The following is a 27,837-nucleotide window of genomic DNA, read 5'->3' on the forward strand; positions in this document are numbered from 1 at the left end:
CACAGCAGTACAGGGGACAGAGAGGTGCAGGGCAGTCCAAAGGAAGTGAGTTCCCATAGCATAGACCCAGCAATGCTCTGTGTTAAAGTTCTATTTTATCTGTAGGTACAGCCAATGAGATAGGGTCAACCAATTCAGTTTGTGGCCTTTTCTTACCTAAAATTCAATAAATACCCTTATTTATATTAAAATAGTGTACATATTCCCATATATTGCATGCATTTTCTGGACCTAGTCACTTAGTTATATTTCAAATATTCCCAAGTTCTCAGCATCTCCCAAGAGCTCAGAAATGCCCAGAATCTATCCTGCTGGCCCACCACGGAAGTAGCCCATGAGTAGACAGAGGTTCCTACATATAAGTCCCTCCCCCACACGGAGGTCCTATCGAGGGTTAACCACAGCTCCAGGGATGGCTGTGGTCATGCCCCTGAGAAACCACTAGCTGTTCTGGGGAAGCCTCCAACCATACCCTCACCCACTGCCCACAGGACACTGACATGGCATGGAGACTAGGCACAAGGAAAGATGTTCTAATTCAACCACACTGCCCTCCAGGTGAATAGCTTTTTACTAATATTCTCTCACCTCCCTATAAAATATAAAGGCGTTTTACTGGTAACGAAGGTAAAACTCAACCCATCCTGCTTTCATACTTGGTAGTTGCTAACATGGATACTAATGGGGAGATTAAACTTGTGATTCCAGTGGGATCTGCAGATAATCTACCTATTTCTACCAACTGCGACTTTGCTTTCCTAAATTCCCTGAGGGCACAGTGCTGTTGTGGAGTCCTCAGGATACCATCTGACTGGGCTGGCAGATGGGCTCTTGATGCCAAATCCTAGGCCCTCCAGGCCCTTCACCCCATCGTTCTCTCTTTTGCACCTTCAGCTTTTCCCTCTCTGCTAGTTTCTTCTCCTGCCTGAAAGTATATGCAGCTATTCCTGCCTAAAGAAATCTCCCCTTCCCTTGGACTTCCAGGGTGCCTGGCTTAGAATGAACCCTTCCCTTCTCTATGTGAAACTCTACTCTCTACTTCACAGATTCATAAGATAGAAGAACTGGAAGATCTCAAGCAAGTATTCAATCTGGCCCTAATTTCCAAAGATGGGGACATTAAGGCCCAAAGCCAGCAGGGCTGCAAGAGCAGCAGCCAGGAGTGGCAGCAATGACTGCCAACCTAGGACAGTGCTCTCTGTACCACCTTGGCCCTTTGGGAATATTGCTTTTTGCCATCCCCACATACTGTCGAGTCCTTTCCTTAACATAGGAGGGCACAATGTCCTACCACATGGTGACCAGAGCAGAGAACAGGATTTAAGGCCCTTTCTGTTCATGCAGGCTCCACTGACAAACAGGACGCTTTGAATTTTAAGTTGGGTTGGTTTATCTTCCATGGATAATGCTCATCTCTGGTTGATCAAGTCCTGCCATTAGTGAAGAGCCTGGCTTACCCAATAATCTCCCTTCCAGCACTCAAGTCCTGTAAGCCATGAATACTGTGGTAATACTTCATTGGGAACAGAATTCCTTTGTTTTCTACCTCTGTTACCAACCTCTGGCTACCAGAACCCCAAGACCTCTTGATCAACTACAGACTCCAGGTCCTGGTCTTTGGATGCTGGGCTCCACTGCAACCTATAACCAGTTACCTGAATTATTGGAGTTGTTATATTTTGCTGAATGTTCTTCACTATTTTCAATAGCAGATCGTTTTGATTTCTTAAAAAAAAGGGGGGAGGAGAAGCAAAGAGTAAATGCACTGAAGCTGAGAGAATAAAAACATTTTCTAGGCACACACTTAAACTATCCACACACAAGGTCATATTTGGCCTCATAACTTAATACAGTGAAGAAGGCACAAGCCAAAACCAAAGGGAAAAATAAAACCACCCATGCTGACTATTATCTGAGGCCAACCTCTCCCCATCAGTTACAGTACGCCACAATCAGCCTAGCAAGCCAGGAAATCACACGGTCTGTTTCTTTCCTGATATTATGTTGCTCCTTTTAAAAAGCTGCAAACCAGTCATCTGCAAATAGTTTTAGCTTTCAGGGAGATATAGCACAAAATCTGTCCTTTACTAAATGTGCACCACTGACCCAGAACTCTCTTCACATGGAACCCAGAACTGTTCTGCACACAGAGAGAATTCTGAGAGCCAGCAGGCTTACCTTTCGAGCTAAGATCTTTCTCTTTTTTCTTTCTTCTTCAGAACCATGGTGAGACTGAGCTCTTGCCAGCCTTCGATGCTGGTGAATCTGAAAGAGAGCACAATTTACCACTAATGTAAGCCTAGCCTACACTAATGAAAATCAAACATGCTTTTCCAAATCAAATTATTTAGATTAAAAAAGTCTTTCCCTGCTCAGCCTCTGTGCCTCCAAGGTCAGGTCTGAATGTCTGGGAGAACAGTATGCCCGAGGGTAAAGACCTTTCTCACTTCCCCCACCTCCTTCCTGCCTCCTTCCCTTAGAGAAGATAAGTGTGGACCCCAGTTTATCTTCATGGACCATGCATGCCCACCATGACCCAGCCTGCCATGATCATAAAGGATAACCACCCTTTAGGGACCTGTCTGTTTCCCCAGAAGGCCAAGCTCCTTAAGAGGAGGACAGGGAAGAGTTCGATTGTCTCACACACTGAGCCTGGAGTTTGACTCCAGCAAATATGCGAGAAATGTTTGTGGAATGAACAATGAGTTAAAAGTGAATCACTGTGCCTGACTAGGCAGTGGCGCAGTGGATAGAGTATCGGACTAGGATGCGGAGGACCCAGGTTCGAGACCCCAACCAAGGTCACCAGCTTGAGCGTGGGCTCATCTGGTTTGAGCAAAGCTCACCAGCTTGAGCCCAAGGTCGCTGGTTTGAGCAAAGGGTCACTCAGTCTGCTGTAGCCCCCCAGGTCAAGGCACATATGAGAAAGCAATCAATGAATAACTAGGTGCTGCAACGAAAAATTGATACTTCTCATCTCTCTTCCTTCCTAGCTGTCCCTCTCTCTAACTCTCTCTGCCAATAAATAAATAAATAAATAAATAAAATTAAAAATGCTTAAAAAAAGTGAATCAGTATGAATTCTACAGCAGAGGGTGGTGACACTAAAGAACAAAGGGTAAGGGGGGGGGCTACAAGTAATTTACCTGTTTCTGTTCCTCGGTTAGTCTCTTTTCTATACATTCTTTGGCAATTCTCAATGCCTCTTTTAACTTTGTGGGGATCTGAAAGAGGAGAAAGCACATTATCTACTGAGAAAAATGGCTGGAGAATCTCCCAAATCCTGGTTTTAATGAAAGAGCAGGTGGCTATCAAGGAGGAGGGCTTCTAGAATAAAATCAATTATAAGCTGTCCACTTGAATCCTGTCCTGGCCACTTCTAGTATCCCCAACTCATTCAGTTCATTAGCATTTCTTATATGTAAACATATAAAATGAACACAAAAATAGACATGATACAAGTTTCAAGTATCTCAACTAATTCTCAAGGAACCCTAAATTATCAAAACAATCTTGAAAAGAAGATAAAAACTGAAGGCCTCACACTTCCTGATTCACAATATATTACAAAGCTACAGTAATCAAGATAATCAAAACAGTGTGATACTAGCATGAAGAAAGACACATACCAATGGAACAGAATAGAGAGCCTGCAAATAAACCCACATGTATATGGTCAAATGATCTTTGAACAAGGAAGCCAAAATCACATAATTGGGAACGGACTGTTTTTTTAAGAAATGCTCCTAGTGACGTCACGGAAATGGCGCCGTGAGCAGCGCGTCCGACAGCTCTCCCCTAAATCACAACAAATTTATCAACTAGAAACAGAAAAATTTATCCTCGGAGCATTCCGGAGTTCCACACAAACTGATAGCGAAAGGACTGTTATCACTTGAATCTGAGAGACGAGGGTGTGGAGGAAGCTACCACAGGGACGTTCTTTCAAACCGCAAGGAAGTGCGCCTGTGGTGAGTCAGCCCATATACTTGGGAACCACGAGCCGCCACGAGCGGCCGACGCGAGCTGCCACCGCGAGCAGCCGCCAGGAGTCGCCGCGAGCAACCGCGCACGCCCGGTCAGGTTGAGCACCGCTGACGTTCCCAGCGGCCCGCACACTGCGAGTGGGGGTCGCCGGCCACCGGTGCCCGGAGCGCCCCATTCGCGCGCGTGCCTTGGGCATTCCACGCGCCCAGGGCGCCCTGCTGTCCCGCACACCCAGGGGGCTCCATTATCCTGCGCCTGGTGCGGTCCAGCCGCCAGCGGCGGGGCGAGCGGGAGAGGCTTGGGAGATTCTCTCCGTGGGCGGGGCACCTCACCCAGCCATTCAAGCTAACAATCAAGCCTTGGGGGAGGGGCGCGCGCAGGCAGCCTAAAATACCTTCGGAAACACAGCTGCGACCCAATCACTGAAATTAGCTTAACCCATGAGATCTGCGCACCCTCGGTTCTAATTGATAAGATCTCTCTCAGTTCAGCGATCCAAGACAAGAGGCGTGATATTTTTTAGTGCCTCTCGCTAAAGGGGTGGGGGCAACTTCTGATTGATAGAGCCTCCATATTCAGGGATAAACGCTAACAAGAAGGACTTGGCAGATAATAAGGTCTATACTACACTAGTCGTAAGCAGAGACTAGTGCCTCTTCTTCCCTGCAAAAACAGGCTACAAAGTGTGGAAAGCCTGGGTTGAGAGGTCCAACTAAATGATAGGCGCTGATCAGTCACCTTGACAACAATTGACTCCCACCCCCGCCTGATTACACTGGAGGCCCTGACTGTCAGAGCCTTTCCCAAAGCCTTGCACTGAGTGGGGATAGAGTGGGGATTTCCCAGCTCTTTGAGCCTCTTACTCCCCAGGCAGAAGCAGTTGCAGCCTTATAGCTGGATCACCAGGCTGCTAATTCAGAAAGGGGGGACTAGGAGAGAGAATCCAGGAAAGCAAACTCTCTCATCGTTGAACCTTGCAAACGCCAACAAGCCTTTACTTCCAGCAAGACTAAAGCCAATTATATGACATTGCCATAGAATCCCATCAACTGCAAATCCCTACCTAAGAGTGACACAGGGGCAGAGCCTGGGGTACAGAGTCACTGACCAGGAAGAGGGACAGAAAAGAAAAAGGAAGAAGTTAACCTCTCAAAATCAAGAAAAACCCACAGACTTTACAACTTGATCCACTAATTTTTTGTTGTTGTTGTTGTTGTTTGTTTCTTCTATCTTTTTGCCTTTATTTCCTCCACCTCGGTCCTTCTATTCTCTGCCCATCTTATACTTCCCCTTTCTTGAACTACACTACTCATGAGTGTTGCATTTTATTTTTCTTCTTCATCCTCACCCTCCTTTAAGGTTATACTCCAAAACACTTAACTCTCACTCTCTCCTCTTTTTTTTTTTGTCTTGCTTTATTTTGTTTTTTTTCTCTTCCTATTTTATTTCTTCCTTCGTTTTTCTCTTTTTCTTATTTTTTCTTTTCTATTCGTTTTTTCTTTTCTCATTTTACTTTCCTCCCATATAATCCTCAATCACGAACAAATTAGTTAATTTGGGACTCAATGCTTTTTTTTGGCTTTATTTCTCTTTTTTGCTTTTGTTTTTATTTTTTTTTCTTGTTTGTTTCTTTTTGTGGCATTTTGGGTCCTCCCAACCCAAGGTCTCCATTGTATTTAGTCTTTGCTCCACTTAATACAACAGATTTTTACTTATTATTTTTATTTTTTCTTCTTTATTATTCTTTTTTGGTCCTTTTTTCTGGTTCCCTCTTATCCCTCTCATTATATCTCTTAGTTGACCATCACTTACAAGCAAATCATCTTATGCTTGTCTAAGATTTTCTTCCTTTTTTTTTTTTTTTGCATTTAGTAGGTCCCTATTCCCTTTTTTTTGCCCCTTGAACTCTTCACCCCAAATCAGGTCCTCCATTATAGGCACGATATTTCCCTGAGGAGGAGAGAGGAGGGAAAGAGAAGAGAGAAAAAAAGGGGGAAATAATAAATTATTACTGGTTTTTTTTGTGGGGTGTTTTACCTTTTTTTTTTTTTTTTTTACTTTTTACTCTTTATTAATTCTAATTAGTGCTATCAATAAGACCACCCTCAGATGCCAATAAGAAAGAGGAAATCGAATATTATGGATACAAAAGAAAGAGAGGTAACACAAATAGATGTGGAAAAATCTATGGAGAAAAGACTTAACATATTGGAAGCCTTGGAGCTAAATGACAGAGAATTTAAAATAGAAATCTTAAAAATACTCAGAGATATACAAGAAAACACAGAAAGGCAATATAGGGAGATCAGAAAACAACTCAATGAACACAAAGAATATATTACCAAGGAAATTGAAACTATAAAAACAAATCAAACAGAAATGAAAAACTCAATTCACGAGCTGAAAAACGAGGTAACAAGCTTAGCTAACAGAACAGCCCAGATTGAAGATAGGATTAGTGACATAGAAGACAAACAACTTGAGGCACAACAGAGAGAAGAAGAAAGAGACTCAAAAATAATAAAAAACGAGAAAGCCCTACAGGAATTGTCTGACTCCATCAGAAAGAATAACATAAGAATAATAGGTATATCAGAGGGAGAAGAGAAAGAAAATGGAATGGAGAATATACTCAAACAAATAATAGACGAGAACTTCCCAAGCCTGTGGAAGGAACTAAAGCCTCAAATTCAAGAAGCAAACAGAACACCAAGTTTTCTTAACCCCAATAAACCCACTCCAAGGCACATCATAATAAAGATGACACAAACCAATGACAAAGAAAAAATTCTCAAGGCAGCCAGGCAAAAGAAGAGTACAACATATAAAGGAAGGCCTATTAGATTATCATCAGATTTCTCAGCAGAAACTCTACAAGCTAGAAGAGAGTGGACCCCAATATTTAAAGCCCTGAAAGAGAGGAACTTTCAGCCAAGAATACTATACCCATCAAAGCTATCCTTCAAGTATGAAGGAGATATAAAAACATTCACAAATACAGAAAAGATGAGAGAATTTATCAACAGAAAGCCCCCACTCCAGGAAATACTAAGGGGGGTTTTCCAACCAGATTCAAAGAACAAAAGAAAACAACACCACAAGTAACAGCTCCACCAAGAACACAATAAAACCAAACTTAAACTGTGACAACAAAGGAAAAAAAGGGGGGAGAGGATGGAGATTAACAGTAGCAAAGGATGATGAAGTGCAGAAATACTTATAAGATAGGGTACTACAATGAATATGGTAGGTACCCTTTTCATTACTTAATGGTAACCACCCTTAAAAAAACCACCACAAAAACACTTGACTTAAAAAAGGTAGCAACAGAGGAAAGAAGTATGGAACACAAACAAACAAAAACAAATGATAGAAAAACAAAAGAGAAGAATCAAACTAGATACAAAACTAACAGAAAGCAATTTATAAAATGGCAGTAGGGAACCCACAAGTGTCAATAATTACACTAAATGTAAATGGATTAAACTTACCAATAAAAAGACACAGAGTAGCAGAATGGATTAAAAAAGAAAATCCAACTATATGCTGCCTACAAGAAACACATCTAAGCAACAAGGATAAAAACAAATTCAAAGTGAAAGGCTGGAAAACAATACTCCAAGCAAACAACACCCAAAAAAAAGCAGGTGTAGCAATACTCATATCTAATAATGCTGACTACAAGACAGAAAAAGTACTCAGAGACAAAAATGGTCATTTCATAATGATTAAGGGGAAGTTGAATCAAGAAGACATAACAATCCTTAATATATATGCACCAAACCAAGGAGCACCAAAATATATAAGACAGCTACTTATTGACCTTAAAACAAAAACTAACAAAAATACAATCATACTTGGAGACCTAATACACCGCTGACGGCTCTAGATCGGTCATCCAAACAGAGAATCAATAAAGATATAGTGGCCTTAAACGAAATACTAGAACACCTGGATATGATAGACATCTACAGGACACTTCATCCCAAAGCGACAGAGTATACATTTTTCTCTAGTGTACATGGAACATTCTCAAGAATTGACCATATGTTGGGCCACAAAGACAATATCAGCAAATTTAGAAAAATTGAAATTGTACCAAGCATATTTTCTGATCATAAAGCCTTGAAACTAGAATTCAACTGCAAAAAAGAGGGGGAAATACCCACAAAAATGTGGAAACTAAACAACATACTTCTAAAAAATGAATGGGTCAAAGAAGAAATAAGCGCAGAGATAAAAAGATATATACAGACAAATGAAAATGAAAATACGACATATCAGAATCTCTGGGATGCAGCAAAAGCAGTAATAAGAGGAAAGTTCAGGCCTGACCTGTGGTGGCGCAGTGGATAAAGCTTCAACCTGGAAATGCTGAGGTCGCCGGTTCGAAACCCTGCGCTTGCCTGGTCAAGGCACATATGGGAGTTGATGCTTCCAGCTCCTCCCCCCTGTCTCTCTCTCTCCTCTCTTTCTGTCTCTCTCTCTCCCTCTCTCTCTCCTCTCTAAAATGAATAAATAAAATAAAAAAAAAAAAACTAAAAAAAAAAAAAAAAGAGGAAAGTTCATATCACTTCAGGCTTATATGAACAAACAAGAGAGAGCCGAAGTAAACCACTTAACTTCACACCTTAAGGAACTAGAAAAAGAAGAACAAAGACAACCCAAAACCAGCCGAAGAAAGGAGATAATAAAAATCAGAGCAGAAATAATTGAAATAGAGAACAGAAAAACTATAGAAAAAATCAATAAAACAAGGAGCTGGTTCTTTGAAAAGATCAACAAAATTGACAAACCTTTGGCAAGACTCACCAAGGAAAAAAGACACAGGACTCAAATAAATAAAATCCAAAATGAAAGAGGAGAGATCACCACAGACATCATAGATATACAAAGAATTATTGTAGAATACTATGAAAAATTATATGCCACCAAATACAACAATCTAGAAGAAATGGATAAATTCCTAGAACAATACAACCTTCCTAGACTGAGTCATGAAGAAGCAGAAAGCCTAAACAGACCAATCAGCAGGGAGGAAATAGAAAAAACTATTAAAAATCTCCCCAAAAATAAAAGTCCAGGCCCAGACGGTTATACTAGTGAATTCTATCAAACATTCAAAGAAGACTTGGTTCCTATTCTACTCAAAGTCTTCCAAAAAATTGAAGAAGAACAATACTTCCAAACACATTTTATGAGGCCAATATAACCCTCATACCAAAACCAGGCAAGGATGGCACAAAGAAAGAAAACTACAGACCAATATCTCTAATGAATACAGATGCTAAAATACTAAACAAAATACTGGCAAACCGAATACAACAACATATTAAAAAAATAATACATCATGATCAAGTGGGATTCATCCCAGAATCTCAAGGATGGTTCAACATACGCAAAACGGTTAACGTAACACACCATATCAACAAAACAAAGAACAAAAACCACATGATCTTATCAATAGATGCAGAAAAGGCTTTTGATAAAATACAACACAATTTTATGTTTAAGACTCTCAACAAAATGGGTATAGAAGGAAAATATCTCAACATGATAAAGGCCATATATGATAAACCATCAGCCAACATCCTATTAAACGGCATAAAACTGAGGACTTTCTACCTTAAATCAGGAACAAGACAGGGTTGTCCACTCTCTCCACTCTTATTCAACGTGGTGCTAGAAGTTCTGGCCAGAGCAATCAGACAAAACAAAGAAATAAAAGGCATCCATATCGGAAAAGAAGAAGTAAAGCTATCACTTTTTGCTGATGATATGATCCTATACATCGAAAACCCGAAGGACTCCACAAAAAGATTATTAGAAACAATAAACCAATACAGTAAGGTCGCAGGATACAAAATTAACATACAAACGTCCATAGCCTTTCTATATGCCAACAATGAAATATTAGAAAACGAACTCAAAAAAATAATCCCCTTCACGATTGCAACAAAAAAAATAAAATACCTAGGAATAAACATAACAAAGAACGTAAAGGACCTATATAATGAAAATTACAAAGCATTGTTAAGGGAAATCGAAAAAGATACAATGAGATGGAAAAATATTCCTTGTTCTTGGATAGGAAGAATAAATATAATCAAAATGGCCATATTACCCAAAGCAATATACAAATTTAATGCAATTCCCATCAAAATCCCTATGAGATTTTTTAAAGAAATGGAACAAAAAATCATCAGATTTATATGGAACTATAAAAAACCCCGAATAGCCAAAACAATCCTAAGGAAAAAGAATGAAGCTGGGGGCATTACAATACCTGACTTTAAACTATATTATAGGGCCACGATAATCAAAACAGCATGGTATTGGCAGAAAAATAGACACTCAGACCAATGGAACAGAATAGAAAGCCCAGAAATAAAACCACATATATATGGTCAAATAATCTTTGATAAAGGGGCCAACAACACACAATGGAGAAAAGAAAGCCTCTTCAACAAATGGTGTTGGGAAAACTGGAAAGCCACATGCAAAAGAATGAAACTCGACTACAGCCTGTCCCCGTGTACTAAAATTAATTCAAAATGGATCAAAGACCTAAATATAAGACCTGAAACAATAAAGTACATAGAAGAAGACATAGGTACTAAAATCATGGACCTGGGTTTTAAAGAACATTTTATGAACTTGACTCCAATGGCAAGAGAAGTGAAGGCAAAGATAAATGAATGGGACTACATCAGAATTAAAAGTTTTTGCTCAGCAAGAGAAACTGATATCAAAATAAACAGACAGCCAACTATATGGGGACTGATATTTTCAAACGACAGCTCAGATAAGGGCCTAATATCCAAAATTTACAAAGAACTCATAAAACTCAACAACAAACAAACAAACAATCCAATAAAAAAATGGGAAGAGGACATGAACAGACACTTCTCCCAGGAAGAGATACAAATGGCCAACAGATATATGAAAAGATGCTCAGCTTCATTAGTTATTAGAGAAATGCAAATCAAAACTACAATAAGATACCACCTCACTCCTGTTAGATTAGCTATTATCAACAAGACGGGTAATAGCAAATGTTGGAGAGGCTGTGGAGAAAAAGGAACCCTCATTCACTGTTGGTGGGACTGTAAAGTAGTACAACCATTATGGAGGAAAGTATGGTGGTTCCTCAAAAAACTGAAAATAGAACTACCTTATGACCCAGCAATCCCTCTACTGGGTATATACCCCAAAACCTCAGAAATATTGATACGTGAAGACACATGTAGCCCCATGTTCATTGCAGCACTGTTCACAGTGGCCAAGACATGGAAACAACCAAAAAGCCCTTCAATAGAAGACTGGATAAAGAAGATGTGGCACATATACACTATGGAATACTACTCAGCCATAAGAAATGATGACATCAGATCATTTACAGCAAAATGGTGGGATCTTGATAACATTATAAGGAGTGAAATAAGTAAATCAGAAAAAAACAAGAACTACATGATTCCATACATTGGTGGAACATAAAAATGAGACTAAGAGACATGGACAAGAGTGTGGTGGTTACCAAGGGTGGGGGGGAAGGGAGGACATGGGAGGGAGGGAGGGAGAGAGTTAGGGGGAGGGGGAGGGGCACAGAGAACTAGATAGAGGGTGACGGAGGACAATCTGACTTTGGGCGAGGGGTTTGCAACATAATTTGATGACAAAATAACCTAGACATGTTTTCTTTTCTTTGAATATATGTACCCTGATTTATTAATGTCATCCCATTACCATTAATAAAAATTTATTAAAAAAAATAAAAAATAAAAAAATAAATGCTCCTGGGAAAACTGGGTATCTACATGGAAAAGCATGAACCTGACACCACATCCAAAAATTAACTCCAAGTTGGACTGAAGAAAGTATAAGGAAAAAGCTTCATGATATTGTATTTGGCGATGACCTCTTGGATAGGACACGGAAAGCACAGGCAACAAAAGCTAAAATAGACAAATGTGACCACATCAAACTTAAAACTCCTGCACATCAAAGGAAATAATTAATAGAATGTAAACCCAACCTATGGAATGGGAGAAAAATATGTATCTGATAAGGATTTAATATCCGGAATATACAAACAGCTCCTTAAACTCAACAACAAAAACATAAGTAAAAAATTTAAAAATGAACTTGTCATAAAAAATGGATTATACCACAATAAGGCTGAAAGAAAATAAAAAGAGACAATCAGAGAAAATAAATGGGCAAAGGACCAGAATAGATATTTCTCCAAAGATATACAGACAGCCAACAGCATATGAAAAGATGATCAACATCTCTAATTATTAGAGAAATGCAAATCAAAACTACAATGAGATACCACCTCATACACATTAGAATGGTCACTATTGAAAAAACAGAAAATAACAAGTGTTGGCAAGGATGTGGAAAAACTGGAACCTGGTGCCCTATAAGGGGAATGTGAAATGGCATAGCTGCTATAGAAAATAGTATGAAAGTTCCTCAAAAAATCTAAGAATGGATTTAGCATATGATCTAGCAACTTCTAAGTATATATCCAAAGGGACTGAAGGCAGGATCAAAGCACACCCCATGTTCACTGCAGCATTATTCACAATTCTCAAGAGATGGATGTCCATAGACATATAAGTGGATTAACAAAATTATGGTATTATATGCACATGAAGGAATATTACTCAGTCTTAAAGAAGGAAATCCTATCACATGCTATAACATGGATAAAACTTAAGGACATTATACTGAATGAAATAACTCAGTCACAAAAGAACAAATACTGTATGGTTTCACTATATGAGATATCTAGAGTTTTCAAGATCATGGAAGCAGACAGTAGAACTGTGTTTGCCAAGGCTGGGGGATGGAGAAATGGGCAGTTGTTAGTGATGGGTCTAGAGGCTGAGCTTGCAGACAAAAAAAAAAAAACTCTAGAGATCTTCTCAACACAATAATGTGAATATACTCAACACTACTGAACTGTACACTTAACACTGGTTAAGAGAATAAATTTTACATTGTTTTTATCATGATTAAAGAAAAAATGTGTTTTTTATTTTTTAATAAATAACATTTTTATTAAAAACTATCCTGGCCAGACAGCTCAGCTGGTTAAGAACATCCTCAAGATACATCAAGGTTGAGGGTTTGATCCTCAGTCAGGGCACATACAAGAACCAACCAATGAATGCATAAATGAGTGGAACAACAAATCAATGTTTCTCTCTCTCTCCCCCTTTCCTCTCTCTCTCTCTAAAATCAATCAATAAATATTTTTAAAAAATCAAAATACAGTCTGAGCATGCAGTGGCACAGTGGATAGGGCTTCAGACTGGGACGCAGAGGTCACAGGTTCGAAACCCCAAGGTCACTGGCTTGAGCAAGGGGTCACTTGCTCTGCTGTAGCCCCCCAGTAAAGGCACATATGAAAAAAGTCGATGAACAACTAAGGAGCCACAACAAAGAATTGATTCCTCTCATCTCTCTCCCTTCCTGTTTGTCCCTATCTATCTTTCTCTCTCTGTCACACAAAAAAAAAGAAAAATCAAAATATAGCCTGACCAGATGGTGGCGCAGTGGATAGAGCATCGGACTGGGATGAGGAAGGACCCAGGTTCGAGACCCCGAGGTTGCCAGACTGAGTGCGGGCTCATCTGGCTTGAGCAAAAAGCTCACCAGCTTGGACCCAAGGTCACTGGCTCCAGCAAGGGGTTACTCAGTCTGCTGAAGGCCCGCGGTCAAGGCACATATGAGAAAGCAATCAATGAACAACTAAGAAGTCGCAACGCGCAACGAAAAACTAATGATTGATGCTTCTCATCTCTCTCCGTTCCTGTCTGTCCCTGTCTATCTCTGCCTATGTAAAACAAACAAACAAACAAAAAATATATATAGGTTATTGGAATACATACAAATTCAAGTAATTATAATATTTTATAATTCAGAGTAATTTTCTCTGTCAGAGATTTACTTTATTTTATAAATAATGTTTAAAATTGGTTTTAGAGAAAGGAAGGGAGTGAGAGAGAGAGAGACAGGAACATCGATCTGTCCCTGTATGTGTCCTGACCGGAGATCGAATGGGCAACCTCTGTGCTTCAGGATGATGTTTTAACCAACTGAGCTATCTGGCCAGAGCAAAGATTTACTTTCTGCATTTCACTAGATTAGGCTTTTTCCTGATGAAAAGTACTCTTAATAGCGTAGTATGCTTCTGAACTTCTCATTTCCTAACTTATTAGGTTTTCAAACTAGGAGAGCTCAGGCCTGGAAAACAGACACCTAGGTCATATTGAACTTTTTATTATTCTCTAAAAAGTACAAGCTTAAAAATGTTTTGAGTAGGTAATACAGCCATATGGTTCAAAAGTCAAAAGATACAAAAGGATGCATATACAGTACAAAGTTTCCACCTAGTACCCCTCCATGGAGGCTATGAATGTCACCAGTTTTTTGTGTAGCTTTCCAGACAGAAAATGCATACATAAGAAATTAAGGTTGGCTTTTAAAATCATATTGTCTATATTGTCTAGACTCTCTGGCTTCGGGGAAGAGTGGTGTCTGATAATAATCCTTGGGCTAGACCAGTGGTAGTCAACCTGGTCCCTACCGCCCACTAGTAGGCGTTCCAGCTTTCATGGTGGGTGGAGCAACCAAAGTATAAGTAAAAAGATAGATGTAACTATAGCAAGTTGTTTTATAAAGATTTATTCTGCCAAACAGCGAAAATCCGACATAAAGTACTTGGTAATTATTATTATATGCTTTAACTTGCTGTAACTCTGCTTTATAAATTTTATAAAGTAAAGTTACTTCCCTACTTTATAAATCACCATTACTGTGGAACCGGTGGGCAGTTAGAAAATTTTACTACTAACAGAGATACAAAAGTGGGCAGTAGGTATAAAAAGGTTGACTACCCCTGGGCTAGATGATCAAGGGTGGAGGAGAACATAGTTATTTACAAGGCTTAATACATTTTCTGAGACATTTCAGTAAAATGATTAATTTAAATGTTTTCATTTCCTACTTCAGTTCCAAAGAAGCTATTGTTGTCAGAACTCCTCTAACTGTTAAAAAAGACATCAACCTGATATTTTGGGGTTCCAAAGCTCCTGCTCTTTCCATATCACACAACACTGCTTCCCAGGATACCTCCTTCCAGTCCGTCCTCCTTCTAGACACAGGTATTTACTACACACTACTTCTATCCTGCTTTCCTTCCTACCCCAGAGCTCAGATAATAATTTCCCATGCTAATGCCATGTCTTAGTAAATTTTACTTTTATTAGGTAAAAATATTTTATCAACTAGACATACTGTGAATTATTAAATTATTCCCCAATTTTAGGACATTTAGGTTGTTTCAAATCCTTATTATAAATATTAAACCTTCTCTTTTTAAAAGAGTGTTAACTTTCAAAGTCAACTTAATAATGTCACAAACCAAAAAATCATATGATTTGCTTTACCTTAAATTGTGGCTTTTCAGAAGTGGTTAGTAAAACATCACTGAATAATCTGTAAAGAGAAGAAAAAAAAATGGAAAAAAAACCTTTCTTAAAACAGGTGCACTCTCAGAAGACAATCAAAGCAGAATGAAACACCTTTAGCCCATGAAATCCCCACACCCCCAGGTCCACCATTTCATATTTATCAACACATGCAAAAAAGTTTCCTCGCCACCAGTGTGACCTGGAAGCCCTCCAGTTACTGGAGCACTGCATCAGCCATGCACTGAAGGTCATTTTCCCACTAAAGGGCAAAACTCCTTTCATGCCAAGTTGTAAATTAATTTACACTTAAAATATTATTTTTACAAAACTATTTCCCATGATATTATTTTTAAAATATTTTTTATTGATTAATTTCAGAGACAAGGGAAGGGAGAAAGAGAGATGGAAACACTGTTCTGTTCTTGTATGTGCCTTGACCAGGAATTGAACCAGCAACCTTTGAGCATCGGCCTGTTGATCTAACCAACCCAGCTATCCAGTCAGGGCTGTATTATATTATTATTTACATTATATTGCAAATAACATATGGAGTATATATTTCTAAATAGAATAACTGGTTTTTCTTTTTTTTTCCTTGTCCCAGTGGAGGATAAAATTTATTTCCGAGTTCAATAAAATAAACGTGCAAGTAAATAGAAAGGAATTGTTCTGATTAGAATCTAATATGAAAGTCTTTTTCTTCTTAGAAAATTAGTGTTTCTCATGCTCTCTTAAAAAGAAATAGCAGCTTTAGCTCAGGTTGGGTGGCTCAGGTGGCCAGCTCATCATCCAGATATGCCAAGGTTGCCAGTTCGATCCCCAGTCAGGGCACATACCAATGAACGCATAAATAAGCAGAACAACAAATCCATCTCTCTCTCTCAAATCAATAAATAAAAATTAAAAACAAAAAGAAACAGCAGCTTTTAGAGTATATCTACTACTCTTTCTTTAAAACTATGTTGTTAAAAACAATAGCATGAAGAATTCTCTGAACTGTTTTGGGTAAAACAGATCAAAGAGTTTAAAGGTTATTTGGGCGGTGCCCAGATGTCATAAGTGAGTCTTTCCATAAACAGTCCCCATTTCTAAAAGTTGAGAACTGCGTCACAAGGAGAAATGACAGGGTTAAATTAACCTTTCCTACCACGCTCCCTGGCAGCTCTGGAGGTGGAGACATAACTCTTCCCTCCAAGACCAGGGTCCGTTTCCTTCCAGTCAGCACATCTGAACTGGACACAGTTCACACCTCTCCAAGTGCTCTTCTCAAGGCTGAAGCCCACAGATTAGAAAGACTTAAGTAAGGAAATAATACTTGGATTCACTTGAGAACTGGAAGATGGGGAGAAAATGTAAGGGCTTTGGGGGTGGAATTACAAACCCAAGTAAATCAATGTGGATACAGGCTGTTTTCTAAATGCAAACGCATTCTGTTCTAAAAATCTGTGAAAAGTGGTTTCCCTGACCAGATCTATTTTCACATATTCACACTGTTATTAATGTGTCTGTTTTGGAGAGGGACTCACTGCTGTCACACAGTAGAATGTAACATCCATGGAACAGGAGGCTGGGCTGCTCTGCTCCTCATGGTGTTCCCAGGGCCTAGAACGGTGTCTGGGCTACAGCAGACCCTCTACAAGGAACTTGAACTTAACACTATCTCCTCTGGACTCTGTTGTACATATTTCAAGCTGTCCCCTGCCTGTTTCCCCATATTATTGCTTCCTCAGTACATCTGATCTATCTACAACAAGCTGGTACAAACCAGGCACTGGGCATATCACATGGCATGTGATGTTCACAAAATAAAAGCTGAATCAATATTAATCATCATTAACATTTAATAAGCACTTATTAAGAGCCAGGTACTGTACCACTAACCATTCATTAAACCCTCCCAACAACCTTCAGATGTAGGGACTATTATTATCCCCATTTCACAGATGAAAACACTCAGCTTCCAGAGGTTACGAATCTTGCCCAAGGACACTCAGGTAGAAGTGGTGAAACTGGATATGCCCCCAGGTCTGTCAAACCTCTGACACACCCTTCTTAATCTCCCTGCTGCCTCTCCATGAAGGGACAGAGAACTACTCAATCTCCTCAATTACCTGTTCATAACCCTGTTTAAGGGGGCACCTCTTCTGAGTCACTAGCCCTTAGCACAGCCATTGCCTGGTACAAATTAGATGTTTAATAAACATTACCCATGAGTGAATGAACAAACAGAAACACACTGCCCCCTCACAGAGGAGGGCCGACCCTCCAAGGCCCCTGGCTTGTGAACGAGCCACAGCTGTGGCCCAGCTGGCGCACCAAAACAGAGTCACAAAGGACAACTTCTTGAGAGGGCTCTCTGGTATTACCTAAGCAGGCTGCCACATGGACACACACAACGCTAACATCGACAGGGAGAGACGTGTGAAAACAAGACTGAGGTCAAAGGAGAGCAATCAGACTAAGGTAGCAGAGAGGTCACAAGAAAAGGTCATGATATACTGCAAGTGACTGTCAGCAAAGAGGTCACTTGGACTCTATAAGGACTACAACTGAGTTGTTACTGCAGTACCAGGCACTTGGGTAAGTGGTTGGTGTTCAACCATTATGAACATAAAAAGCAGGGCATATGATTGACTTACGGCATCTGTAAGAGCCAGGAGATGGTAGGCATGCCATTTTTACAGGCTTCACAAGACAGCGTAGACTCCAACACGGCCACTTGAAATGAACAGATACATGTTTTAGTTCCACAGAACACGCTGGCAAATCCACCTGGTGATAAAAAGTTTGCCACCACTTTGCAACAACTGTCTGCAGGCTGATCAGGACAGTGTCAAAACTCTCCACGGGCAGACAGATGGTGTACGCAGGGAGGGGGATGCTGGCAACACTGACGTTACCCATGACTCAGACTAAGCAGCTTAGAAACCACACACTGACAGACGGCTAAATATACTTCAAAGATAACTAGAGGAAGGATTCGAGATACCATTCATAAAAATGTTTGCTTTCAGAAAAGAGAAGTAAACACTAAACAGAAGTAAAAATTCTGAGCTCGAAAGACATTTTGCTGTTTGCCTGCTTTTAATCAAAACCAGCACGCAACAGCAAATTGTTGATACCTCATCATCCAATACCTTGGCTGATATAAACACAAGCAGCTAGATTTTCTCATTCACAGGTCACTGTTCAGTTTCAGCTGTTCAAACTCAATACAAAGGAGTCTCAAGACCTGTTCTCTTGCTGGAGGGTTGATTTGCATATACTTCAATGACACAGTGATACAAGAGCTACCCTGCCTTGCCCTATCTGTACTCTACAGTGAGTTCTGAGCTGGCTGGGGGGGGGGGGGGGGATGAAAGGGTGTCTGGTGGGTGAGTCTATACCAGTTCCTCCATCCCTCCATCCTAAGGATGCCCCAGCTAGTCCCCCAGTTCAGCCCCTCAGGCAATGCTGCAAGAGCTCCTGAATGCAATGTGGCCTGTGTCTGCTTTGCAGTCTGCCTTCCCTAGCTCTAGGCCTGCTGGCCTGTCTCCCTTGTTCCCTGCAGGTCCCATTCCAGCCTTGGTCTGCCTCCTGACTCCTGCCCAAGCCCTCAAGACTGGCTTCAAATTGCCTGATTTTGGCTTCTCTTTCTAGATCAAACTCAATCTGGCTACACTCCTCTTTACATGCTCCTGCTTTCAAAATTCTAATCCCCGGTACAAAAATTCCCGTTTCAGAGAGCCTGACAAATGTACAAACCATCCGAATTTTCAGTGAAGTGCATTTAGGTAAGTTACTCATATCTGGTTTGCTTTTAGATTGGGTAGAAACTTCTGGCTGTGGAGCATGACAACTTCCTCTGGGTCTTTCTTGGACTCTGGAAAGGGGGTGAGTAGCTCTGCATACTACCAGGGCCCAGAAGACTCCTCCAAACCCTGTACTGACCCACAGCCATAGATGGGGCAGGAGGGAAGGAGTCTACAGGCACCGAGTCTGGAGGTCGTCCGTAAGTCATTTCATATAGTAAGTGGCCAAAGCAGTGGACATCCACACTTTCCAATGTCTGTGGAAGAAAAGAGAGCAGTGGCATGTTTCTCTTTCAGCTTGGCTTTGTGAGTCCCAATGCTTCCACTGAGAAACAAGGCCTGGGTGACCCACTCATAACTGGCAGTGAAAATGCAACTCCAAAGCCTTTTGTAAAAACTCACAAGGCATTGCTCAGACCAAATATCTTAGTCCTGTTCTCCATGGTCTTCTAATCAGTGATTCTATGCCCTTCTTCTCCCATCTACCGTTTCACCTTAGCCTCTTGGGAAACACAGCAATGTTCTGTGGGAGAAACAGGCCAACAGGCATGGCCTACCCCAACTGTACCTTTCACTGCTTCATGCATATGTCTCACATGGGCAGGTCATGGGGTCTGGCCTTGGGGGTAATATATACCTCAAAATGAACCTGCTGTTTCATCACTTTCAGCAACTTACATTGATTTTTCTGAATTGTGAGAAGTTAGATCGGTAGAAAGAAGGAAGGCCCAATAAGGAATTCTCAAGGTCTAGCAGCCGGCAAGTGTTCCCATCTAGCATCACATTGGAGGCGTGAAGATGCCCATAAGGGAATCCCTTGTCATGCAGAAACTTCAGTACCTATTTAAAAATTACGTACAGGTTATATTTCCCCCAATTCATTCAGATATAAGACAGGTTAAATTTGTTATTTAAGTCAATATATTTTGAAACAAAATCAAACAGGTCACTGGGGAGATTCCTAAAGAAAATTGCCACCTCTATCCATTTCTCTGGAAAAAGAAGTGATGCTGAATGCTTCCCAGCTGTGACGCAATGCCGAACTCACTCATTTCCAAAGAACAGAGAAGCAGCCTGCATTCTGTTTGGGGTTACACAGCTTTATGCCAAAAGCCTCTACTTTAAATACCCTCTTATCCCAACAGGCCAAGTCCTTTTCAGGGCAAAGTCTTGATTCTCCTGCCTACAGGAGTAAAGCTACCAAGTCAGTGCTTTGGCTTGTTATTCAGGAAAGAGGGATGCACTGACATCTCCAATCCAAAATCACCTTAGAATACACTTGGCTGTTTATTAATAGAAACATATGACAGACTCCCACAAAAAGAAGCAAACCTTTCAGTTGTCATTAATAAACAGTGGCTCAGCCTGACCTTTGGTTGCACAGTGGATAGAGCATCAACCTGGAATGCTGAGGTCACCAGTTCAAAACCCCAGGCTTGCCTGGTCAAGGCACATACAAGAAGCAACTACATACTATGAATTGATGCTTCCTGATACCCCCCTTCCTTCTCTCTCTCTCTCTCCCCTTTCTAAAATCAATAAATAAAATCTTTAAAAAAAACAAAACTAAATAAATAGTGGCTCAGCCAGTAAAAAAGGTGCTCAGGCCAATCTACTGACAACTGGAAAAATATTACAATTTCTCTTTCTGTTTTGTTTTTAATCTCATTCTTAACTTAAAATGTACAAAATATGTTAGTAGTACATGTATTTATTAGTTAAATATTAAATACATACATTAGGGGGATTATGCCTAAATTGTTTTCACTGATAGGACTGCACAGTCCAAGAAGCTCCAGAGAGGGCTGTGGGAAAGGCTTTTCCTACTAACTACACTTCTGTAAGGGAGCCAGATGGTTATGTATCTGATGTAACAAAATCAAGAATCTTGGCACAAAGATAAAGATCAACCAAAAATAATACAAAGGTTGGTAGCCACACAATTAAGTTCTTAAAAATCAGATACTAAATTCCAATAGCTAAGCTTTTTAAAATTTTGAAGCTCTAAATTAATCTTAGTTTCAAATATGTGCTTTTTTGAGACAAAATACAACAATGCCATCAGTTTACAAAAGATCAGATAACCAAAACTATTTTGGATATTGCTAAAGAACTTCCCCCAAAATGCTAGGTGAAATTCCAAAGCAACTTAAAAATTAGATACCTCTTACCTCTAATATTTGCCGCCCATATGTTTTTATTTGATGGAGTTCAAGGCCTTGACCCTTCTTAGGGTTACAGTACTTCTTTAGGAATGGGTCTTTTGGTTTTGACTTTGGAAAAAAACAAAGAGCACATAAGAGGGGTAGACATCTTCACACAGTCCCCTCCAACAGACAGACTCTATCTAGAGACTCGGGGCACCAGGCTGCAGAAGTGGGTTTTTAAAATACAACAGTCTGTGCAGCTGATAGAAAGAGGCTGACCTGGGTTTTGTCCCCTCTCTACTCTAGTGAAGATGTGCCTGGTCTTGGCCTTAGCTGACCCCAAAGTTTATTAAACTATTAGAATTTTTCACCTGGCCTGTGGTGATGCAATGAATAGACTGTCAACCTGGAACGCTGAGGTCGCCAGTTTGAAATCCTGGGCTTGCCTGGTCAAGGCACATATGAGAAGCAACCAATGAACAGCTAAAGTGAATCAACGATGAGTTGATATTTTCCGCTCCCCCCCCCCACTCCCTGTATAATCAATAATACATATATATTTTTTTCACTATTATTTAAAAAAAATTTTTCCAACTGAGATAGTTTGGTATTGCTTTTTTAATGAAGGACACAACTTTAAAACTGACCTATGAGAGCAGCCTATAATTCAATGGACATAATCATTTCATGGTCAATCTTCCCTCATGTGGGGAAAAAAATGCTTTTTAACCAAACTGGGTAGTTTTTATTACTAAAATCAAAATAAATCTAAATAAAATTAAAGTAACATTCTCAGAACCTAGCTTCTGGAACCTTAGGGATCAAATACCCATCACAGGTTCTAAAGGGACTTAAGAACTTTACAACCATGGACTTGTAGCACAAGTACCTTGTAGATCAGGTCCTTCAAAGTTCCCTTTTCATTAAACATCCTGATGAGCAATGCTGAGGATTCATTAGCTGTGGCAAAGGTAACCCGATAGATATAAGGATGCTATCAAAACAAAAAGAAATTCACATTTATTTGCATCAGCATCTAGGTCCTTTTACATTCAGGATCTGTATGCAGAGCCAAAGTACTATCTCCATAGTTTAGTTGCATACAAATGTGAGGATATTTCCTGGACACATGGCATTTTCAAGTTATTAAATGAGCAACTCATACATCATTCTTTAGATGAGAGAAGGAATATAAACAATACTGACAAAAGGAACTGGGTAACTGGCATAGTAAGCTTTACATGGAAGGTATCTGCTTTAGTATGCACAGTCTCATAGTTCAGGCAAAAGAGTGTTGGAAGAAGGAAATTCTGAGTTTTGGGAATGGTGACTTTAATATTCTGCCTCTGGCTTGGCCAGAGCGTTGGACTGGGATGTGGAGAACCCAGGTTTGAAATCCTGAGGCACCAGCTTGAGCACAGCTCACCAGCTTGAACCCAAGTTCGCTGGCTTGAGCAAGGGGTCAATCTGCTGTAGCCTCCAGTCAAAGCACATATGAGAAAACAATCGATGAATAACTAAGGTGCCACAACGAAGAATTCATGCTTCTCATCTCTCTCCTTTCCTGTCTGTCCCTATCTATCCCTCTCTCTGTCTCTCTCACAAAAAAGAAAAAAAAAATTCTGCCTCTGTCAATTGGCCAAATCCTAGAATAGCCAAGTGGGAACCAGGATAAACGTGTCTTCATTAACAGCTTTGCCTGACATCCCACAATGCTGCACAGTGCCAAGCTAAGGAGCATGACAACCAGAAAACAAGCAAAAGCAGCATTTTGGAGGATCTTGGCCACTTTCCAAAGCAGCTAGCATGATTCTCCCAATCTCCTGGAGTATGCAATGTGATGACTCAGTGTTCTCCTGAGATGGGGACTGATACCAATCAAGTGAGGTGGCGAGTATGACAAATTATTTGTGACTGAAAGGAAAGTACTCATATGACCTAAAATTTTGGTATATGAACCAATTGGATCCAGACAGGTATTACAATGTCCATTAGCTCAAAGAAGTACCATGAAAATTTTAATACAAGAGAGCTGAGCTATGCAAAGATTTGGGTGACGGATTGAGTGGGTTGAGGAGTAAAAGGGTGTGCTCAGAAAAATATAGCAATTGATCATGGTTCATCTTGACCATCATGTTAAAATGGTTGCTGGTGACATTTTAATAGCTTTACTGCAATATAATTAAAATAGCATTACAATTCACCTATTTAAAGTGTACAATTCAATGTTTTCAGTATATTCAGAATTGTGCCACTATCACACAACCAAATCTTAGAACATGTCATCACCCCACAAAAAAAAACCCAAAGAATAAAATAAAAATCCTTGAGTCTCTACAGATACAAATAAAGAAGGTAGAACAGGAAGCTCTTCTTTATAGTAGAACATCAGTTAATAAATTTAGGAACAATGATGGGGTTAGAAATCTCAATGAATGCTAAAACAAATAAGTTTGATAAAGAACGGGATATTTATATAGTCTCAAAATATCTCCCTCTAATTACTTATTAATTCTAGTTATCTTAAGACAATAATTAAGGATGAATACAAACATTTAGCTAAAAAAAAATTTAGCTAAAATTGTTCACTATGGCTTTTTTTTTTAAGAGAAAGGAACTGGAGGTGATCCAAATATCCAGATTAGTTGAGTAAACAGATGCATAGCCAATGAAAATAATGTTATGCTTTATTTACTGACAATAAAAAATGTTCACGGTAAGCCTTTTGGTCCAGCTGAATGAGGATATCCATACCTTCTCCATGCGTGTCAGGTAAAGTGCCTGGGCGACCCTTGTGAATGGGATCTGTGGCCTATGGCTTAGCTAATTTTGAATCCTGAGATGAGGACTGGCTCCTGTGGGTAAAGCAATGTGCAGTGGGCGGGGCCTCCCAGTGCTTACCACAGGCTAGGTTCTTACAACGAGTGTACAGAAAGAGGAGGCAAAGCAAACCCATCCCATACACAGCTCTCAGCCCAGGCCCTTCTCTGCCTGGTCTGTATTGTGCCTGGAGACACACGGAGAAAGAAAATAAAAAAAGATGTTCACAGTACACTATTAACAAAAAATGAGGTTTAAAATTATGTATTTTTTAAACCATATAAAATTCTAGACAAGAAACAACTGAACATTTTGGAATTACAAGTGAGCTTCCTTTTTTGTTTTACTTACCTGTGTTTTCTGATTTTTCTGCAATTAATATGTATCACTTGTCTGCACTGCCTTCTTTTTAAAGGTGTAGTCATTAAAATAAATTTAAAATTGAGTGATGACAACAAGTGTCACACAATTAATCAAACTCAAAGACCATAGAATTTTTCTTGGCTACATATCACACCTCATTAAAAGCTTGGTTTTGCTAGTTTGACAAGACATTCTATTTTCAGAAACAAACTTGCCAATGAAACTGGACGGGTCAAAGTGACTGTGCTCAGACCATGACTGGCTCCGTCTAGGGTCCTGCATCCTCATACAGACCACAGATAAAGAACATCAACACTAATTCAACTTTCTGGCCAGATCAGTCTTTTCCTGAAGACATTCTGTATCTGTTTTGAAATATACTGATATGGTTTTTCCTACCGAAGACCTTGGATCAGAGTTGTGTATTTGCATAAATAATGCTAGGTACTCCTAAAGACCACTTGCTTAGTCTGAAAATAGTAACTCACATAACAAAAAGGTTATTTTGCCTTGCCCTCACCCAGCTAACCTAAATCTATATTAGTTCTGTTTTCTCAGGCTGGAACAGATCTATTAATTCCACTGATATAAACATCTCACCAACAACAAAGTGGCTAGTTCCTATTCTGGTATTTGCTTAAAATACGAAGTCTACATTTAAATTACCACAATTTATAGGCTGTATATTATAAATGCCATTTAAATGGCCTCCAATCTATGGGACTAGCCATGGTTGTTCTGTGTTATAATTTCTGAACTGAAATTCATTATACCTCTCTATTCTTTTGAGTATGTCTAGCTCTTTCTGTCTACAGAGAACACTGTGAATCTGTCATCAGCACCAAGATAGAAAGGACTTGTACTCACCAAACAGGAAGGCAGAAGTTTGATAAGACACTGAAAATCTTTATCTGACAGATACTTGTCAGGGCCAAGGTCAGCCTAAAAACATGGAAGGAAATGTCAAGGTGCTGCCTTTAGTCATCAAAAAAATAAATTCTTTATGTCCTTTTCTTTTTTTGTTTGTCCCAAATACATGAATGTAAAACAAAGATGAAAACCACCTACATCTTTCTGCCTCAAGGCCTGTCTGGAGAGATAGAATATAAATATATAAAAAGCAGGATTTAATTGTAATCTTCTAGAATTCCATTAACCAAATATATCAATAGAATTCCCAGAGTGAGAGATAACAAAGTAATGCCCAAGTACTTTCTTTAAAACAAACTACAAAACTGCAAACCCTAAAGAGGTTCCAGAGAACTATTTTAAGCTGTTACTATTTCTTGCCCAATGTTTATAGTTAATCAAATATCACATCAAAATAACGAAATGTATATAAGGAAAGTGACTTAAAATGACTCTCCTTTGATGTAGATCTGAGGAGGCCTTTATAATATCACTTGGGAACACTGTTTCATAATTCTCTTATCAATATCTGCTGTCATAAACCCATATAAAGTCACTGGAACAAGATGGAAACAAGAAACCAGCAAAGGAGTGACATCAGAGAAATGGCGCCATGAGGAGCACGACCAACAAATCTCCCCAAAATTTCAACAAGTTCATCAACCAGAGACAAAAAATTTATCCTTGGAGTGTCTGGGAGTTCCACACAGTGAAGGGGAAGTGCTATCAACAAGACCACCCTCAGATGCCATTAAGAAAAAGGAAATTGAATATCATGGATACAAAAGATAAAGAAGTAGCACAGATAGATGTGGAAAAAATCTATGGAGAAAAAATTTAATATATTGGAAACCTTGGAGCTAAATGACAGAGAATTTAAATTAGAAATCCTAAAAATACTCAGAGATATACAAGAAAACACAAAAAGGCAATTTAGGGAGCTCAGGAAACAACTCAATGAACACGAAGAATATATTACCAAGGAAATTGAAACTATAAAAACAAATCAAACAGAGATGAAAAACTCAATTCATGAACTGAAAAACGAGGTAATAAGCTTAGCTAATAGAACAGGCCAGATAGAAGGTAGGATTAGTGACATAGAAGACAAGCAACTTCAGGCACAACAGAGAGAAGAAGAGAGAGACTCAAAAATTTTAAAAAATGAGAAAGCCCTACAGGAATTGTCTAACTCCATCAAAAAGAATAACATAAGAATAATAGGTATATCAGAGGGAGAAGAGAGAGAAAATGGAATGGAGAATATATTCAAACAAATAATAGATGAGAAGATCCAAGCCTGTGGAAAGAACTAAAGTCTCAAATTCAAGAAGCAAACAGAACACCGAGTTTTCTTAACCACAACAAACCTACTCCAAGGCACACCATAATGAAATTGGCACAAGCCAATGACAAAGAAAATATCCTCAAGGCAGTCAGGGAAAAGAAGAATACAACATATAAAGGAAGGCCTATTAGATTATCATCAGATTTCTCAGCAGAAACTCTACAAGCTAGAAGAGAGTGGACCCCAATATTTAAAGCCCTGAAAGAGAGGAACTTTTAGCCAAGAATACTATACCCATCAAAGCTATCCTTCAAATACGAAGGAGAAATAAAAACATTCACAAATACAGAAAAGATGAGGGAATTTATCATCAGAAAACCCCCACTCAAGGAAATACTAAAGGGGGTTTTCCCACTAGATTCAAAGAACAAAACAAAACAAAACCACAAGTAAAAGCTCCACCAAGAATACAATAAAACCAAATTTAAACTCTGACAACAAAAGCAAAAAAAAGGGGAGAGGACGGAGATTAACAGTAGCAAAGGACAATTAATTGCAGAAACACTCATAAGATAGGGTACTACAATGAATTTGGTAGGTACCCTTTTCATTACTTAATGGTAACCACCCTTGGAAAAACCACCACAGAAGCACATGACTTAAAAAAGGTAGCAACAGAGGAAAGAAGTATGGAATACAAACAAACAAAAACAAATGATAGAAAAAAAAGAGAAGAACCAAACAAGATACAAAACTAACAGAAAGCAATTTATAAAATGGCAATAGGGAACCCACAAGTGTCAATAATTACACTAAATGTAAATGGATTAAACTCACCAATAAAAAGACACAGAGTAGCAGAATGGATTAAAAAAGAAAATCCAACTGTATGCTGCCTACAAGAAACACATCTAAGCAACAAGGATAAAAACAAATTCAAAGTGAAAGGCTGGAAAACAATACTCCAAGCAAATAACATCCAAAAAAAGCAGGTGTAGCAATACTCATATCTAACAATGCTGACTACAAGACAGAAAAAATACTCA

At 39.3% G+C, this 27,837-nt stretch overlaps 1 protein-coding gene and 1 non-coding gene across 12 annotated transcripts in view; one reads left to right on the plus strand and one right to left on the minus strand.

Annotated features, from left to right (window-relative positions):
• The window catches only part of PXK (PX domain containing serine/threonine kinase like), a 115,031-nt gene that overhangs the window by 11,682 nt on the left and 75,512 nt on the right, over window positions 1-27,837 (minus strand). For all 11 annotated transcript variants that reach the window (XM_066244571.1, XM_066244570.1, XM_066244579.1 and 8 more), the window contains 10 exons: window positions 25,462-25,536; window positions 22,301-22,405; window positions 21,436-21,537; window positions 19,943-20,104; window positions 19,404-19,521; window positions 18,113-18,191; window positions 15,450-15,498; window positions 3,147-3,224; window positions 2,179-2,265; window positions 1,656-1,725 (listed from right to left, as the gene is read on the minus strand). In XM_066244571.1, coding sequence (XP_066100668.1) covers window positions 1,656-1,725; window positions 2,179-2,265; window positions 3,147-3,224; window positions 15,450-15,498; window positions 18,113-18,191; window positions 19,404-19,521; window positions 19,943-20,104; window positions 21,436-21,537; window positions 22,301-22,405; window positions 25,462-25,536 — 925 coding nt within the window. The remainder of the gene's footprint in view (window positions 1-1,655; window positions 1,726-2,178; window positions 2,266-3,146; window positions 3,225-15,449; window positions 15,499-18,112; window positions 18,192-19,403; window positions 19,522-19,942; window positions 20,105-21,435; window positions 21,538-22,300; window positions 22,406-25,461; window positions 25,537-27,837) is intronic.
• Window positions 24,296-24,432, plus strand: LOC136314853 (small nucleolar RNA SNORA51). Its single transcript, XR_010727426.1, has one exon. It is a non-coding gene; the product is annotated as a small nucleolar RNA SNORA51 (small nucleolar RNA).

The sequence above is a fragment of the Saccopteryx bilineata genome, chromosome 10 (assembly GCF_036850765.1).
Source record: "Saccopteryx bilineata isolate mSacBil1 chromosome 10, mSacBil1_pri_phased_curated, whole genome shotgun sequence".
NCBI classification, from domain to species: Eukaryota; Metazoa; Chordata; class Mammalia; order Chiroptera; family Emballonuridae; genus Saccopteryx; species Saccopteryx bilineata.